The 14,533-nt window shown below is 46.9% G+C and overlaps 1 protein-coding gene across 1 annotated transcript in view; it reads right to left on the reverse strand.

Annotated features, from left to right (window-relative positions):
- The window catches only part of VOPP1 (VOPP1 WW domain binding protein), a 67,870-nt gene extending 53,560 nt beyond the window's left edge, over positions 1-14,310 (reverse strand). The window contains exon 1 of the mRNA XM_069812107.1: positions 13,904-14,310. Coding sequence (XP_069668208.1) covers positions 13,904-13,954 — 51 coding nt within the window. The 5' untranslated portion in view covers positions 13,955-14,310. The remainder of the gene's footprint in view (positions 1-13,903) is intronic.
- Between the last annotated feature and the right edge of the window lie 223 nt (positions 14,311-14,533).

Below are 14,533 nucleotides of genomic sequence, written 5' to 3' on the forward strand. Positions count from 1 at the left end.
TTGGAAATCTATTTAACTGAATCTATTTAACTGAACTTGAAGCTCTGTAAGAAATTTAGTATCTCCACACTCTATTTTCTTGGAAGGGAGCAGATCACTGATTATGATCTGAGTTAAAACTCTAAAACATGTAACCCGTTATCCTCCTCCCCACCAGTGAGAGTGCTGCCACCAAATCCAGTAAAACCGGTACATTCCAGGGTTTCTGCCACAGACTAGCAACTTGCATTGTCAACGCCTGTGTCTGGAGGTCCCAGAAAATAGAATAATACACACTCCTAATAAAATTAATGAGATTATATGTGCCGTATGTGACATTGGCAAGGTAGACAAAAGTAAAGCAAAATCTTGTACAGCGTCTCTGCTCCAGATCTGAAAATTGCCCCCATACCTGTTTATACTGTATTTATATTCCCTGAGCCCTCTTAGCCATTTGAAACTAAGAAATAATCTTTTGCTTTGATCCTAGGCAGGAGTTTACAGACATACCTCTCATTAATGTTGATGAAAATGAGATAACATTTCACTTTCACTGGTTTTAACAAGTTAATATACTACAACAATTTGGTCTTCCTCCTCTTTTCACTACTTCACACTTGCCTATCAGTCCCATTAGGATTATTCTTAATGTATCTGCACAGTTGCAAATTAAACAGTTTTCACGTTACAGAAGCTCCCACAACAGCTCTCACGCATCCTTATGTGCTCTTGCACAAAAACTCTCAAATCGCATCTTTTTCCAGATGTGTAGTTTGAGACTGAAAAATTAAATCTATTAAATACCTGAGAATTTACACAGTATCATAATGATTTTGTATTACCCATGGCCTGTTCCTGCCCATGTTCTCTACAGTTCACAGAAAGCTTACCAGCTGCCCCACAGTCTCATCTGCCTACTTTCCATCTACATTATGCAACAACCATATGTCTATTAAAAACATTCCCCTAACACTCCTTTGCCCTGACAGCAACAGCAGCTTATTCCAGGGTTGATACCCTACTAAAGAGAGGAGGCATAAATACAAAAGGAGAAAGGGTCTGTACACAGGGCAACCTGCTGTAACGAGGGGTCACCCATGCTGCAAAGGGAATTCTAAAGAGAGCAGCAAGCTGAACCCTCGAATCTCTAGCCTAACATACAAAAAGGAGAAAAGCACGCAAGGAAGCAGATATTCAGGCAAAAGGGACAGGATGGAAATCTGTATTTCTTTCAAGTAAAAAGGATTTTTAATTATATTTTTTTTACTCTGTATCCAACACCTAATTGCAACACATGAGAAACAGATTTACAGCGCACTTTTAAGCACAGACAGTACAGCCTTTCCCTCTGCAAATAGGGCAAAGTAAAGAAATTATGAGACAGGCAAAGTCCATGTGGGAAGTGGATGTGCCAGGGCTGAATCATAGATGGGACTGAAGAAAGCCTAGAAAAGAAAGAAGAGGAAAGTACAGAAAAAGTTAAAGAATTTTAGAAAAAGATAACTGGGACTCAGCAGCCAAGGAAGCGGAAACTATTGCAAATCATTAAATCAGTAATGCGCAAAGGAGAGAAGAAAGCCATCCTAAGCCAAGAAGGGTAGAATGACAGACCAGCAAGGCCGAGAGGAGGAGGAGGAAACCAGGTCAGAGCTGTGGGTGGAGAGAAGATTATGTGGCAGCTTGAAGATAAGGTTAAACAGCTTGAGCTTCAGGCAGCAAGAGATGAGGAGCCAATAACGTAATTCAAGGTAGAGAAGATGATGTGGCTGGAGCAATGAGAAAAGGTGGCAACTATACCTTCAGGACAGTATATGGGACAGGAAATTAAAAACCCACAAAAGCAAGAATAGGGGAAGCCAAGAAAAAAAACAAACAAAAAACCCCTACAAAAAAACAACCCAGCAGCCGCCCAGACTCCAGCAGTTGAGAGTTGAGCTGAGAACTGCAGGAACGTTTTCAGAGCCAGGATTGATGTTCCCAGATGAATCACTGGCGCTCAGAGAGCTCCTTTCGCTCACTTCCTCCCCCCCCCCCCCAGCCTCTCGCCCCCTTCCCGCCTTCTTCTGAGCTATCCTTAGCTCACCCTGGCACAACCTTGTCGGGGCTAAGTGACTGCAAGGAACAGCACCCATCTCCTCCCCAGTTTCTCCCTGAAGATTTCAATTACCACTACGGTAGCTCTCGCTGGCTTTGGCTGTATCTGATTTTTTTTTGCGAGTCACCTTCCCCTCTGCAAGTGAGGGATAAACCCACGAGCAGCGACGCAAGTAGGAGCCAGGCTGAAGCACACATGGTCATCTTAGTCATCTCAAAGCAGCCCAGGAATCTCCTTGCTCCTCACCAGGATCCTGGAAATTGCCCAGCCCTGGAAATTGTCCAGTACCCGCCAGACACCTCACAGGGGACTGGCAACTTCAGCATGAAAAAAGATACTCTGGGACACAAGAGAAAGCAAAACCAGCCCCAATTCATGGAGCAGCAACATGTGTTCTCTCCTCCATCATCTGCTCTGCCTACGCATTGCACTCCATCATAAGGATGCCACCAACAGCTAGCAACAGGTTCATCAAAAGCCAAGACAACTTCCAGTCAGAGCAGTTTTATACGTTCACCATACATGCGTAGCACATCAGACCATGCTATGGGGCAAGGGGAACAGGAGCTGATGTGTCTCGCCAAAGCAGCACAGGGGTGACAGAGCTGGGGAGTCTCAGTGCAAACACACACACAGCAGGTGCCAATATTGCACTCCGTGCCACGGCCCAGCACCAGCAGTTTCCAGAGCTTAATCACTGTGGATGGCTATCATGGAAATAAATGCATATTCGCAAGCTATTCTTAGGATTCACCGGAGAGGCGATTACCAAATTACCCAGTTACATAATCTCTTTTATATAATCACTATGATGCTCTTCTCCTTACGCAACACGGAGGGTGACCGCAGCCGGCTGAAGTAGCTCCTTCCCCAAGGAGAGCTGCACCAGCAGCACCGTGGGCACATGTGCTGGCTACCGCAGGTGCACAGACGAGCGATGGTGAGAGCCAACTTGAGGCAACCAAGCTTTTCAGAAGCAGCGGTGTATAAACGCGTGCCTTCGGCCCAGGGAAGACACAAGCATCCCTGCCCACGCTGTTCCAGCAGGTGCACGGAGCAGAGATCACCTGCACCTCTAGCTGGTTGAGATGCCAAAGTCAAAGGCAGCCAGTGCCCTCCAGGCAGCATGACCCAGCACTCGCTAGGAACAAGCGAGATGTCTTCATTGACTTTTAATGGGCTTTGGATGGGGCCCAGGATTAGGGCTTTAATAAAAATAGGAGGTCAAGATTACTACAGAATTAAAACAAGCTTAATCCAAATGCCCTTGGCTTTGTGCCACAGCCATGCCCGTAGTTTCCGTGCATGGGGAAAGCCAGGTGAAGCTGCAACCAAAATGGGTTCCCGCAGGGCACCTTGTGATGGGTGCACACATGGGGAGCTGGCAGCGTGGGTCAACATAGCCACTCTGGGAAGTTTCACCCGCCAGAAAGTTTTGGGCATACCCCAATGCTCCTACAGCATATTCAGGATCCCATCCAATGCCTTCTAGGAACACTGCAGACATCTACGCAGATGATTGCCACATATGGGGTGTAGCGAGATACAATTTACTGATGTTCACCCAGGGCTTTAAGAGGTCAGCATCGAAAGCATTACGTGTGGTAAGCGAGAAGCACAATTTAAGTCCTGGATTTCCGAAAACACAAGCTCCAAGATCCACAGATCACCTGCAGATCCTGCGACACTTTTCCATTACCACACTGTGAGTTCAACATTAAGCTCAGCTAGCTGCGCACTGCTGACATGATGGGAAAACCTCAAACTGTGAAGTCCCTCAACAACAAGGTGTGGTGGGTTGACCCTGGCGGACACCAGGTGCCCACCAAAGCTGCTCTATCACTCCCCCTCCTCAGCTGGACAGGGGGGAGAAAATATAACAAAGGGCTCATGGGTCAAGGACAGTTTAATAAAGTGAAAGCAAAGGGAAACAAATGGTGTTATTCTCTACTTCCCACCAGCAGGCCATGTCTGGCCCCTTCCTGGGAAGCAGGGCTTCAGTACGGGTAGTGGTTGCTCCAGAAGACAAAAAAAATGCCCCCGCTTCCGTCTCCCTTTACTTGGCTTTTATGTCTGAGCTGTCATATGGTATGGAATATCTGTTTGGTTAGTTTAGGTCAGCTGTCCTGGCTATGTCCCCTGCCAAGATCTTGCCCTGTCCCAGCCTGCCATTGAGGGGGGCAAAAATGTTGGAGAGACAGCCTTGATGCTGTGGGAGCACTGCTCAGCAGTAGCCAAAACACCGGTGTGTTATCAACACCTTTCTAGCTACTGATGTAGAGCACAGCACTACGAGGGCTGTTATGGGGAGAATTAACTCCATCTCAACCAGACCCAAGACACAAGGCATTAAGACTGCTAAAACCCAAAGACCCAGTTCTGTAAATACCAAAGGAACAGAAGACAGAACAAACTAACAACTATCTCAATTCACCTCTTCCAATTGACACTCAAATCCAAAGGCATCTGCCTTAGCTTCTTCTCAAGGTTACACAACTAGTAGCACTTGGGCATTATTTGGCACTTACTGCCACCTCCTCTGCTCCCTACTTTCCCTAGAAATACAGGTCATCCCAAGCAATATGCAGGCAAACCCCCAGCCTTAGCGTGGCATAATATGCTTTATGCGGGGACACACATGCACGAGTTTGGGAACAGAAACTGCTATCGTTTCAGCTACAGAAAAAAAAAAGTAATGAAGCAGCTTAATGTTATCTTACACTATCTCAAACTACAGGATGACCCAGTTCTGAAGAGGTTTAACCCAATCCCGTATGCTATTATTACTTCTGTATGACAGCTGGGAGATGTGAGTTGCCTTAGTCAAAAAGCAGATCAGAGCAGAATTGGGGTCCGTCACGCAAAACCCCGCTGAACACGTCAGTGCCCGTTGCAACAGCACTGCTGATAGCTTGGGACCTGCAGGCATCCTCAGCACTATTGCTGCTCAAACCATTGAAAATCATGATTCTCGTTAGGGTTATTTGTTTGGGATAGACAAGACAGCACTCAAGACAGGAGCAGCTCATGTCAGCCTTAAAAAGAAAAGCGAACCATGCAGAAGTAGATTTAAAGCTTCTCTCACACACCTCTTCCCCCCCACACACTTTTTAGGCTAGACAACTGGCTGACCATTTGAAAGCAGCATATTCAGAGAGGAAGGTTTCCTCCTCTGTTTTGGACTGAAATCCTGCCAAACTTAATGGCATTTGAACAAATGAAGGTGGGATTTTACACCCATTACCCTTCCTGTACTGGGTTGAACCCATGGCTGCAAATGCAGCAGGGAAATAGGGCCCTGAGCTGGGAACTCACACTGTAAGAGAGCCAGCAGTGAATTCGTGGATCTCACACCAGTATGGAGATAATTATCTGTAGTGATGAGCAATGCTTTTTTCCCCTGAGGAGCAGAAATGAAAGAAAACACTTGCTTGACTCATCCTTGCCCAGTTCTTGCATCAAGAGCTGAAGCACGCTTACAGTCACCCGCCACAGCAAGAAGCACCTGTACTAGCTTTCCACATTTACAGAGATATCATGAGGAAAGCAGAAAAGAATTCACTATGTTAACAGGTTTTCTATCCACTTCAGTGGAGAGATTTTATAAAACTGGGAGAAATGAAACACCGAGTTACACCTGGGCAATTCCCCAGGTAGAGATCCTTACATTGTCTGTTACCATATCACTATGCTTATTTAGGAGTCACTGTGCAGTACAAGTTTAATATCAATCTGTTGTGTCGACTTTAAAGGGATTGTACTAAAACCAGCACAGTATAAACAACTAAACTTCTCTGGTTAGGCAAGGAGCATCTCCTGTCCAGAAAGGGAGAAATACAGACTCAGGCTAGATCGCACAAGAGAATCTCGTTGGCCTATCTACGTCCATCAGGCATGCAGAAAGACACAACTGTGCCAGCAATAAAACCCAAGTTTGCAGCAACTGAAAACAAGCCTGGCTTTTTTTTTTTTTTGCTAGTATACATTCCCTGATAGAGCTCCTAATTTCTTGAAGACTAAACCTTCTAGATGACAGGTACACTACCAGCTCTTAACCCCATGGTAGCATAAGCCTGTCACTGCAACTACACTGCTGGCGAGACTGACCTAAGCAGAGTAGGTCTACAAAAGCATCACCCTCCCTTGGGTGGCAGTGCCACTGAGCCCCAAGAAGATGATGAAGTTGTGCAACAAAATACTCCTCTCACATCAAGTGTAAGGCTCTTGAAACATATGCTGCCCATGGTTTCGGTAAGCCATCAGTGAGACCCCTGCCACCCTCCCACATGCTCACACTCCTCTCATATTAATTTCATTTCAGGATTCTCCAGTTCTTCCTCCTCTGAGGAAGGATCCAAACAGACTGGAATGTATGTAACTAGAAAAGCATAAAAATACCTTAAATGCATTTGCCTTAACTTCGTGTATTGGAAAGACAGCTTTGTACAGGTACGGGCTGCACGCTCGAGGTCCATGATCCTCACCTCTAACTCCACCAGTGCAAGACCTGAGAAGGAAGGATCCACCCTCACAACTATTGCCAGATATTTAGTTGCATGATGCCTATCAACATCAGAGGTGGGACACCAAGCCAACTGGCACACAATCATTCCTACTGCAGCTGGAAAGGACAAGCTGCTTACAGAGGACTCGAATGCAGGCAGGGCTGGAGTGAGGGCACACTCCCACCACCCTGCTTCAGCACCCTCCAAAACCAGCCACTTTCCACCAACACTGAACCTCGAACCTAAGGCCCAGATCACTTCACACCCACTTCCAGTGAAAGGCCAAGTTTTTTTTCTTTCAGACCTCCAAACGAGAGAGACCGAGTGAAGGGTGCACTGGAGGACTGCTGTGTTTGCAGTTACCCATCGGCTGAACTAGAGGACAATGGTCAATGCACCAGCTGCAGCTGATGGTGGACCTTCCCAAGAGGTACGGGCTCCAGCAATGACCCCCTCCTACCCCACAGACCCGAAAGGCTGGGGAGGTCATTAGCTCCAGGTTGAGCACTTCAGCTCTGATGGACACTTGGCAAACAATGTGGGAAAATGATAGGACACCATCTGGGAAAGTTAGTCTTATCTAATAGTATCTTTCAGGGGAAAACAAAAACCAGACTCTGCTAGTTTCCTGTTCTAGCAGTGCATGGAAAAGGTCTGCAAGATTGCCTTCTACTCCAGTACAAATACAGCATTATCTAGGGACATGATTTAGTGGTGGACTTGGCAGTGTTAGGTTTATGGTTGGACTCGATGATCTTCAAGGTCTTTTCCAACTTAAATGATTCTATGATTCCTATTAGGTGACACCTAAGGTACTGAAACAAGAAGCATGCTACCAAAATGGGCAGTCCTGCTCCAAGCCATACATTCCCCCTCCTCCCTTGCAGCAAGTTTCATGATGCTACCACTGCACAAACCTCTACTGAACCAATGGAAAACTATTCCCTCTCACTTTTTCCCCCCATCCTCTTTTTGGTGGCTTAGTCATCCATAGCATAGTGGGCTGATCCGATCCTTCTGTGACTGGCAGAACAAGGGGTTAGGGACCACCCCTGCCAGCAACAACCCACCTCTGCATTGGATGAGACATAGATTAGAAACCACTTCTTGCTAATTCCTTTCCTTCTAAAAAACTACCAGACTGAAAGCTGAGTCATTAAGAAAGAGGAAGAGATTTTTACTTGAGTTATTTAAAACACGGGTTTAGTTAACACCTATTTAGCACAAAACTGAAGACACACTTGAGAATAAAGACGTTTTTAACTCAGCAGTGAAAACTTTTCCACTTAATATGTGAGAAACCTGTCAAGATACATTGTTCTCAAAAAGAAAAAAAGAAAAAAGAAAAAAAAGAAGAAAGCATTCAACAAACCCAGACTCCCCTCTCATGCCCCCCCCAAAATACCAGGCATGGTATTTCATCTCATGTATTACCTTACTGATGTCAGGAAAGTGATAATATCCACTATTTAAGACCTTATCTTTCCTTTGTCTTGGAAGTGCTATTTAATGCCCGAGATCCCAGGCTGTGTTCCCAGCCAGCCTTCAGACAGACCTAAGATTCGTTGCCGAAAAGGCACTATTCGAGCAAAGAAAAAAAAGATTGTTTTAGAAAGGCTTTGCCTCTTGCTAGTTAGAAGTGAGTTTGTATTTGCCATAATAAACCCTAACAGGATTTCAACAAAGCTGCCAGCAAAACACAAAAACTGTGGAAACAGCTGCATTGCTGAGGATACAAAGCAATGCAGCATCTTCAAAAATTAGGCTCAAAAATTCAAAAATGCTAGCTTTCTGTAATTTTTTTTATTTATTTATATGGATTTTACTTTTTATCACAACAAATTTGAAGTACACCAGTAGCCACCTTGTCTCAGCAAGAAAAAAGAAATTTTTAGTTTATATTCTGTAGCATAAGCTCAAGCATTAATCTGTTCCTGCTTATAAACTCAGCCTACACAGATAAGCAGAGCAAACCTGTATGTGGGCACACTCATTCCAGTTTTCCTAAGCCTCTTCCTAGTGGAGTAAACCAAAATAAATTTGCGTGAAACCAAACAGTTTCCATTGAGCATTTTTTCACTGATTTTTGCTAAATCCATTTTCAAAGAGCAACCAAAGTTTAAAGGCTTGCTTTGGTCAAGTTTACCATACCCTTCCAGACACCTGCATTAGCTGAGTGGGAAGTACCAAGATAAAAGAGAGTCAGAGGACTTCCCTTTTATAGAGAAAGCATAATGGAAGGTGCTAAACATTTTTGCCTGCTGTAAAAAATACAAACAGGTTTTATAGATGCTGTTTCTGATGAAGAAAGAACCCCAAGCCCCAAAAAACCCACGACACAGCTATTCGCACCTCCCCTGAGAGGATGCAAATGGCATTCGGCCACCATTCCCTTCCCGCAGCGAACACGAATCCATCTCCTCAGCAGGAGCAAAGTGAGAAAAGTGTGCAAGCTCAGTCCTCCTGCCTGGAAATCGCAGCCCATCTCACTGCTGTCAAGAGGCAGGGAAGACTTGCCAGCACCAGTTGGATCCCCAAACTATAAATCATAAGTAAGCTCTTTCTTGCCTTCACTCAGCAATGCAATAGCTGCTTTCCAACCAGCTGCAAGAGGGTAAGAAAAAAAAAAAACCACCAAAAATTGTTTAAGCTGCTAAGCCCCTACATAACTAAAGCTAACAAGCAGGAGAGGTTAGTGGACACACCTACACTAACAACTCCCTTGCAGAATTTTTGCAGATAGACTTTTCCCATGGGTTTGGACAGGATTATTCCTCCCACAACCCACTGATGCAACACCCACAAGATTTAAAACATCAATAGGACAGTATCAGTGGGCTTCCACAGAGAGGGGCACCATAGAGACAACAACCCTGGTATGCATGCACATTCACACTTTCAAGGGTACATACATTCCTATAATACATACATAAAGGAAAACCTGATAACTAACAGATAGAAGAAAATGCCAGAAACTGCGGCCGGGGTCCCCATAATCCTCACAACTTCTTGAACTCTACCTGTGCCTACTATGATCAAAATGTGGGTTTTTTTCTTTAAGACTGGTGGTCTTCCCATCTTAAAGTGTTCGGTCCTACAACAATTAAAAAAAAAATAAATAAATAACCCAAACCAAACAAACCTCTGCAAGGAGGACAAGATTTTAGGTTTCTTAGTTGCTAAAATCTGTCCTGTTGAAGTCCACTTACAAAAATAATACTAAAAATCTCCGCACAGCAGTTACCCAACTGAGATGCACTAGCCAACTTTGCTTTTATTTAAACAAATCTTGTATGACAGACTGTCGGGAGTGTTTGAATGTTATTTCAAGATAACACATTTTGCTGTTCATATGACATGTCCATTCTTTCATTCTTTTTAAAAAAAGGCACTTCACTCTTTTGTAGTACCTTTCATCTGAAAAATTAAACAAGAGGACTACACTGATTGCTTTTTTCCAACCATCCAATTATCAGTATTTCTATGAGCATCCACATTATAATTCTTAGTAATGAGAAACTGAGCATGTAGAAATATCAATGCTAGTATTTCCAAAAGTGATGTTCTAAATTTTGTATAGCATGAGGAAACCTTCATGGTGCGATTCTCACCCACATCTCTCACCACCTACAGCAACTAGCACAGGCCTCAGCCTACCTTAATACAGAGCACTAAAAAACTTGACTTAAATATTAGTATTAGCTCCTAGGTTCCTCTAGACACACCATATGGGCCAACCAGAAGCTTAGGCACCTAGAATTATTTGACAGTTTTGAAAGTTGAGGCTACCTAGCAAGCTACTCAGCAGCAGTAACAATAAAACATCTTTATTACCACTGCAGCAAAAGCAGGGTCCTCTACTGGGCTTAAACAGCTGAGTTGAGCCTCCCCATCCTTGAGTTGAGCCTCCTCATCCTTGAGTTGAGCCTCAGCCACCCAGCTCTTCCTCAGCTTGCAGGAGAGAAAGCAAGCACTCAGTCTGAGAAGTAAACCACACAGAGGAGATACTCTGGTGCCCTCATTCAGGCTGAAAATAAGCTTGCTTAATCATCAAGGGGGCAGGGGGGCTGCTTGTTTAGTTTTATTTTTTCCCCATCCCAAAGACATCGCTATTCATTAAGGTCACATTTAAGCTCAGACGGTCAAAGCCCTTGGAATGCCTAATGAAATAAAAGCAAAAAATCTTGATACACACCCCAAACAGACATCATTTTAAGGACATCTTCAAAGCCTTCCATAAAACTGAGAGCCATCTACTCATACAAAACTGAGACAAAACACAGTCCTGTCAGTGGAACCACGAGCCACGCTAGCGAGCGAGACCACTGGCTATTCATGAATGTTGAAATCATATACCCCAGTACCATGACTCTAGCAGACATCCAGGCTCCTGGTAAAAAAGGGTGTTTCAGGCAACTGCGGTTAATAACACACTGCTACCTCCAAGTACCCAAATTAATTTGAAAGAGACAGATGGATGAAGATTCAACAGTGTTCATTTCTTTCTGCATGAACCAAAATTACCTGTCAAGTTATCCACCTTAAAAGTTCCTCATTTTAGCTTACATGTTAAACTGTTCAACTGTGACTAAGTTGTGAGCAAAACTCATGGCATCTTTGGCTCTTCTCCTCTAACAACAAGGTTGTCTCAGAGCAGAGTTTCCTGGGTCCTGGGGTTGAAGATTTTTCTCCCATCGTGGGAAGTCTTTGTGGTTATGGTGGAAAATCCTCGTCAAACAAGAAAACTCAGAATTAATCCCCCCTTCCTACCACCACAGTGCTCTGGGCGTTTCTGTAATTAGTATATCTCAAGCTCTCGTAGAGAAAAGACTGGCAGCCTAGCATTGAGAGCCAGCAATTTCTTACGTGTAAATCCTGCTTCAACAGCAATGCTTTCAGTTGCCTTCGTGAAACCACCCATCAGTGGATGCAAGTGCCTTTCCCAGCCCCTTCTTGCATCTTCTGCCTTCACATCAGGAACAGTAAACCATCCCTTCCTCATGGGAGCACGGCACAGTCAGTTACCGACTGGCTTCAACCTGAAAGCCACAAAGAAACACTCCCCACACCCGAACTGACACCCACCCTGAATCTGATGTATGTTGACTTATGAGGGAGTTTATTCCTTTCATCAATATAACCAGAAATAGTGTTTTTGAATGCACTCAGACAGAAAATACATGAATATCTTGCAACAAGTATTTTGGGTAGTTTAACCAAGGAGAACTTTAAACATCAGTAAACTACTGCAAATTGCTCTGAAGGATTAAACGGCTTTTTTCCCTCCCCATTACTCGGATAAGTCAAAGCCTTTTGCAAAATGCTGAATGAAAAATATATTCTTCAGCTCACACTCTGTTAAATACTAAGATCATGCTGAAGCTGCAAATACATTTAAAATAATTGTAACAATGCTATTTCAGATAATAGCCAGTATGGAAGTTAGTGCAGAAGACAGCAAAAGTTTCAAATACCAAAAACCTTCTAAATGACCAGATGTCTCCAATTCAGTTATTTAAACCCCCAGCTTTCTGTTTCTGGGCCTTTTTTTTTTCCCTGTAGAGTACAACTTAAAACAATTTGTAATGCTTCTTATTTACACAGCATCTCATTTAAAAAGGTATCCTCAGCACTTCCAAAAAAAGAAAAAAAAAAATCCACAAAAGCAGATGGCAAAACAAACATTCTAGACTAAAAGAAAAAGGAAAAAAAAACCCACAATTAAAACCAGTGTAAAAGCTTAATAACAGCAACATTGGCTACATCCAAAGAGGATTTATGCAGATTACTTTTTTCAGGCTCGCAGGATCTTTTTCAGCGGAACACACGTTAAGAGAGCAGAGACATCTAATCAAACAGATCCTGGAGGGGCGAAACCCTTCACACTCTCAGATGAACAAATTCCCTCTGGGAAATGCTGGTGCCCGTTTCATTTAATCGACATTGTGCTTTCTCAGGAGCTTCTGCAGAGTCAAGGAGCAATCGTGGGCCAGGCTCTGGGCCAGGTTTACAGCTGGGGAAACGAGATGCAGCCCAATTAACTTGAAAAGAGTTACATTCATTTACATTAAATGGTGATTTTGATCTGAGCGTTTTAATGGGATGATGCTGGATGACATAGTGGGCAACATACCAGAAATCGTTCATCTACGTAGGTGGCATAAACATGTAGTAAACACCATTTTCATGAATTATATCCATTACCGAAAACAATAATTACACAGCCAGCACTCTGGTTTCCATGTACGGGTTTAGTGGTGCGCTGGTTTTTAAAAAAATTAATTCATTTTCTGTCTAAACTGCTCCATCACAGAGGCAACACAGCTCTCCACTCCTCCGACACCTTCAGCTAGACCACCTCTGGGCTTTATAAACATAAAGACGTACCTAAGACAAGCCCACGGGCGTTTCTGAAATCGCTCCAGCACGCTGCCACCGCCTGTGTCCTGGCGACGACTCGAGCGTGCTGGCAAGCCTGCTGCCAGGAGCTGCCCACGGCGGCGTGCCCGCCGCGAACCTGTCCCAGGGCGGCCACCGATGCCCCCAGCCCGCCCCAACGCCAAGGTTAAACCACAGACCAGGAGACAGCTCGCCACCAGAAAACGGCTATGGATCTGCTGGCTAAAATAGGAGCTGGTTTTCCAGCCCCGTGACATAACTGCGTGGCACAATTCCCCCCTCCAATTAACGTAACCTGCTAATTTTGTTTGTTTGTTCGTTGTAACTACTAAAACTGCGCTACCGAGGCTTTCTGAGAAGTTTAACCACGCTGCTCGGTGCCGCCACGGCTCCTCCTGAGCTGATGCCACCGCACCTCGACCTCGCAATCGACATTTTCTCCACGAAAGTATACTTAAAATAAAAGACGCGCCTTCCATTTGACCCTTACGGACAGGCGCACGTTTCGTGTCCCTTGGAGAGCCAGCCGGCCCATTAGGAAGGGACAGCTTCCAACAGCTCGTGCCCCTGCCTACAGGTCCCGCGTCACTCCGCCCCAGCACGCCACAGGTAAGCCTTTTTCCCCTCCCGCAATAAGGCGTTCGAAGGCAAGCCCGCCCGGTCGCTGCCAACCGCCGTACCGCCCGCACCCCGGCAGCCTCCCGCGGCAGCAGGGCCCCGCGCCACCGCTCCCACGCGCTCCCGACCGCGCGCCGCCCGGCAGCTGGCGGGGCCAAGCCCGTTCCGGCAAGGACGCGAACCCCCCAACAAGTTCAGTCACACCGCTTCCCACACGCCGCCACCACCACCCCCCCGCCGCCGGGGGGCTGCCGGAGGCGCCTCGGGCAGGCAGAGCAGCGCTCCCCCCGCCCCCGGCCCACCTCACCTCCCACAGCAGCGAGAGCAGCAGCGCGACCCCGGGCTGGAAGCGGTTCATCTCTCCTCCTCCTCCTCCTCCTCCTCCCGCGGCGGCGGCGGGCTCGCCCCTGCCGGCTCAGGCGCGGACGGGCGCTGTCAGCGGCGCCATCCCCGGCGGCGGGGGAGCTCCGGGGGCGGCGGGGGGAGACGCGGACGCGGACGCAGAGGAGCAGCGAGCAGGGCGGGCTGACAGACAACCCGGGGGAAGGGGCGGCGAGAAGCCCGCGCCGGGGGCAGAGGGACGAGGCGGGGTAAAGCGGCGGGGACGCCCCGCAGCAGCGCGAGGGCGGGCTGACCCGCCGATTCCCTCGGCGGCGGCGGCCGGAGCCGGACGGGCGGGCAGCGCCGCGGCGAGGCGAGGCGGAGGGCAGCGCGGTGGTCGGGCACAAAGAGGCCGGGCGCCGCCGCGGCCGAGGGCGGGGAGAGGAGTCTGCCCGCCCCGGCACCGCCCCGCGCCGCTGCCCGGCCGGGAGGGGGCGGTGGCAAGGGGCGGGGGGAGCGGGCTAACCGGCCCCGGCCCCGGCCCCGGCCCCTGCCCCGGCGGGCGGGGAGCGGGCTCCGCGGCGGCCCCGCCGCCGTTCGCGGGGCGGCCGCGATG

The sequence above is a fragment of the Haliaeetus albicilla genome, chromosome 2 (assembly GCF_947461875.1).
Source record: "Haliaeetus albicilla chromosome 2, bHalAlb1.1, whole genome shotgun sequence".
NCBI classification, from domain to species: Eukaryota; Metazoa; Chordata; class Aves; order Accipitriformes; family Accipitridae; genus Haliaeetus; species Haliaeetus albicilla.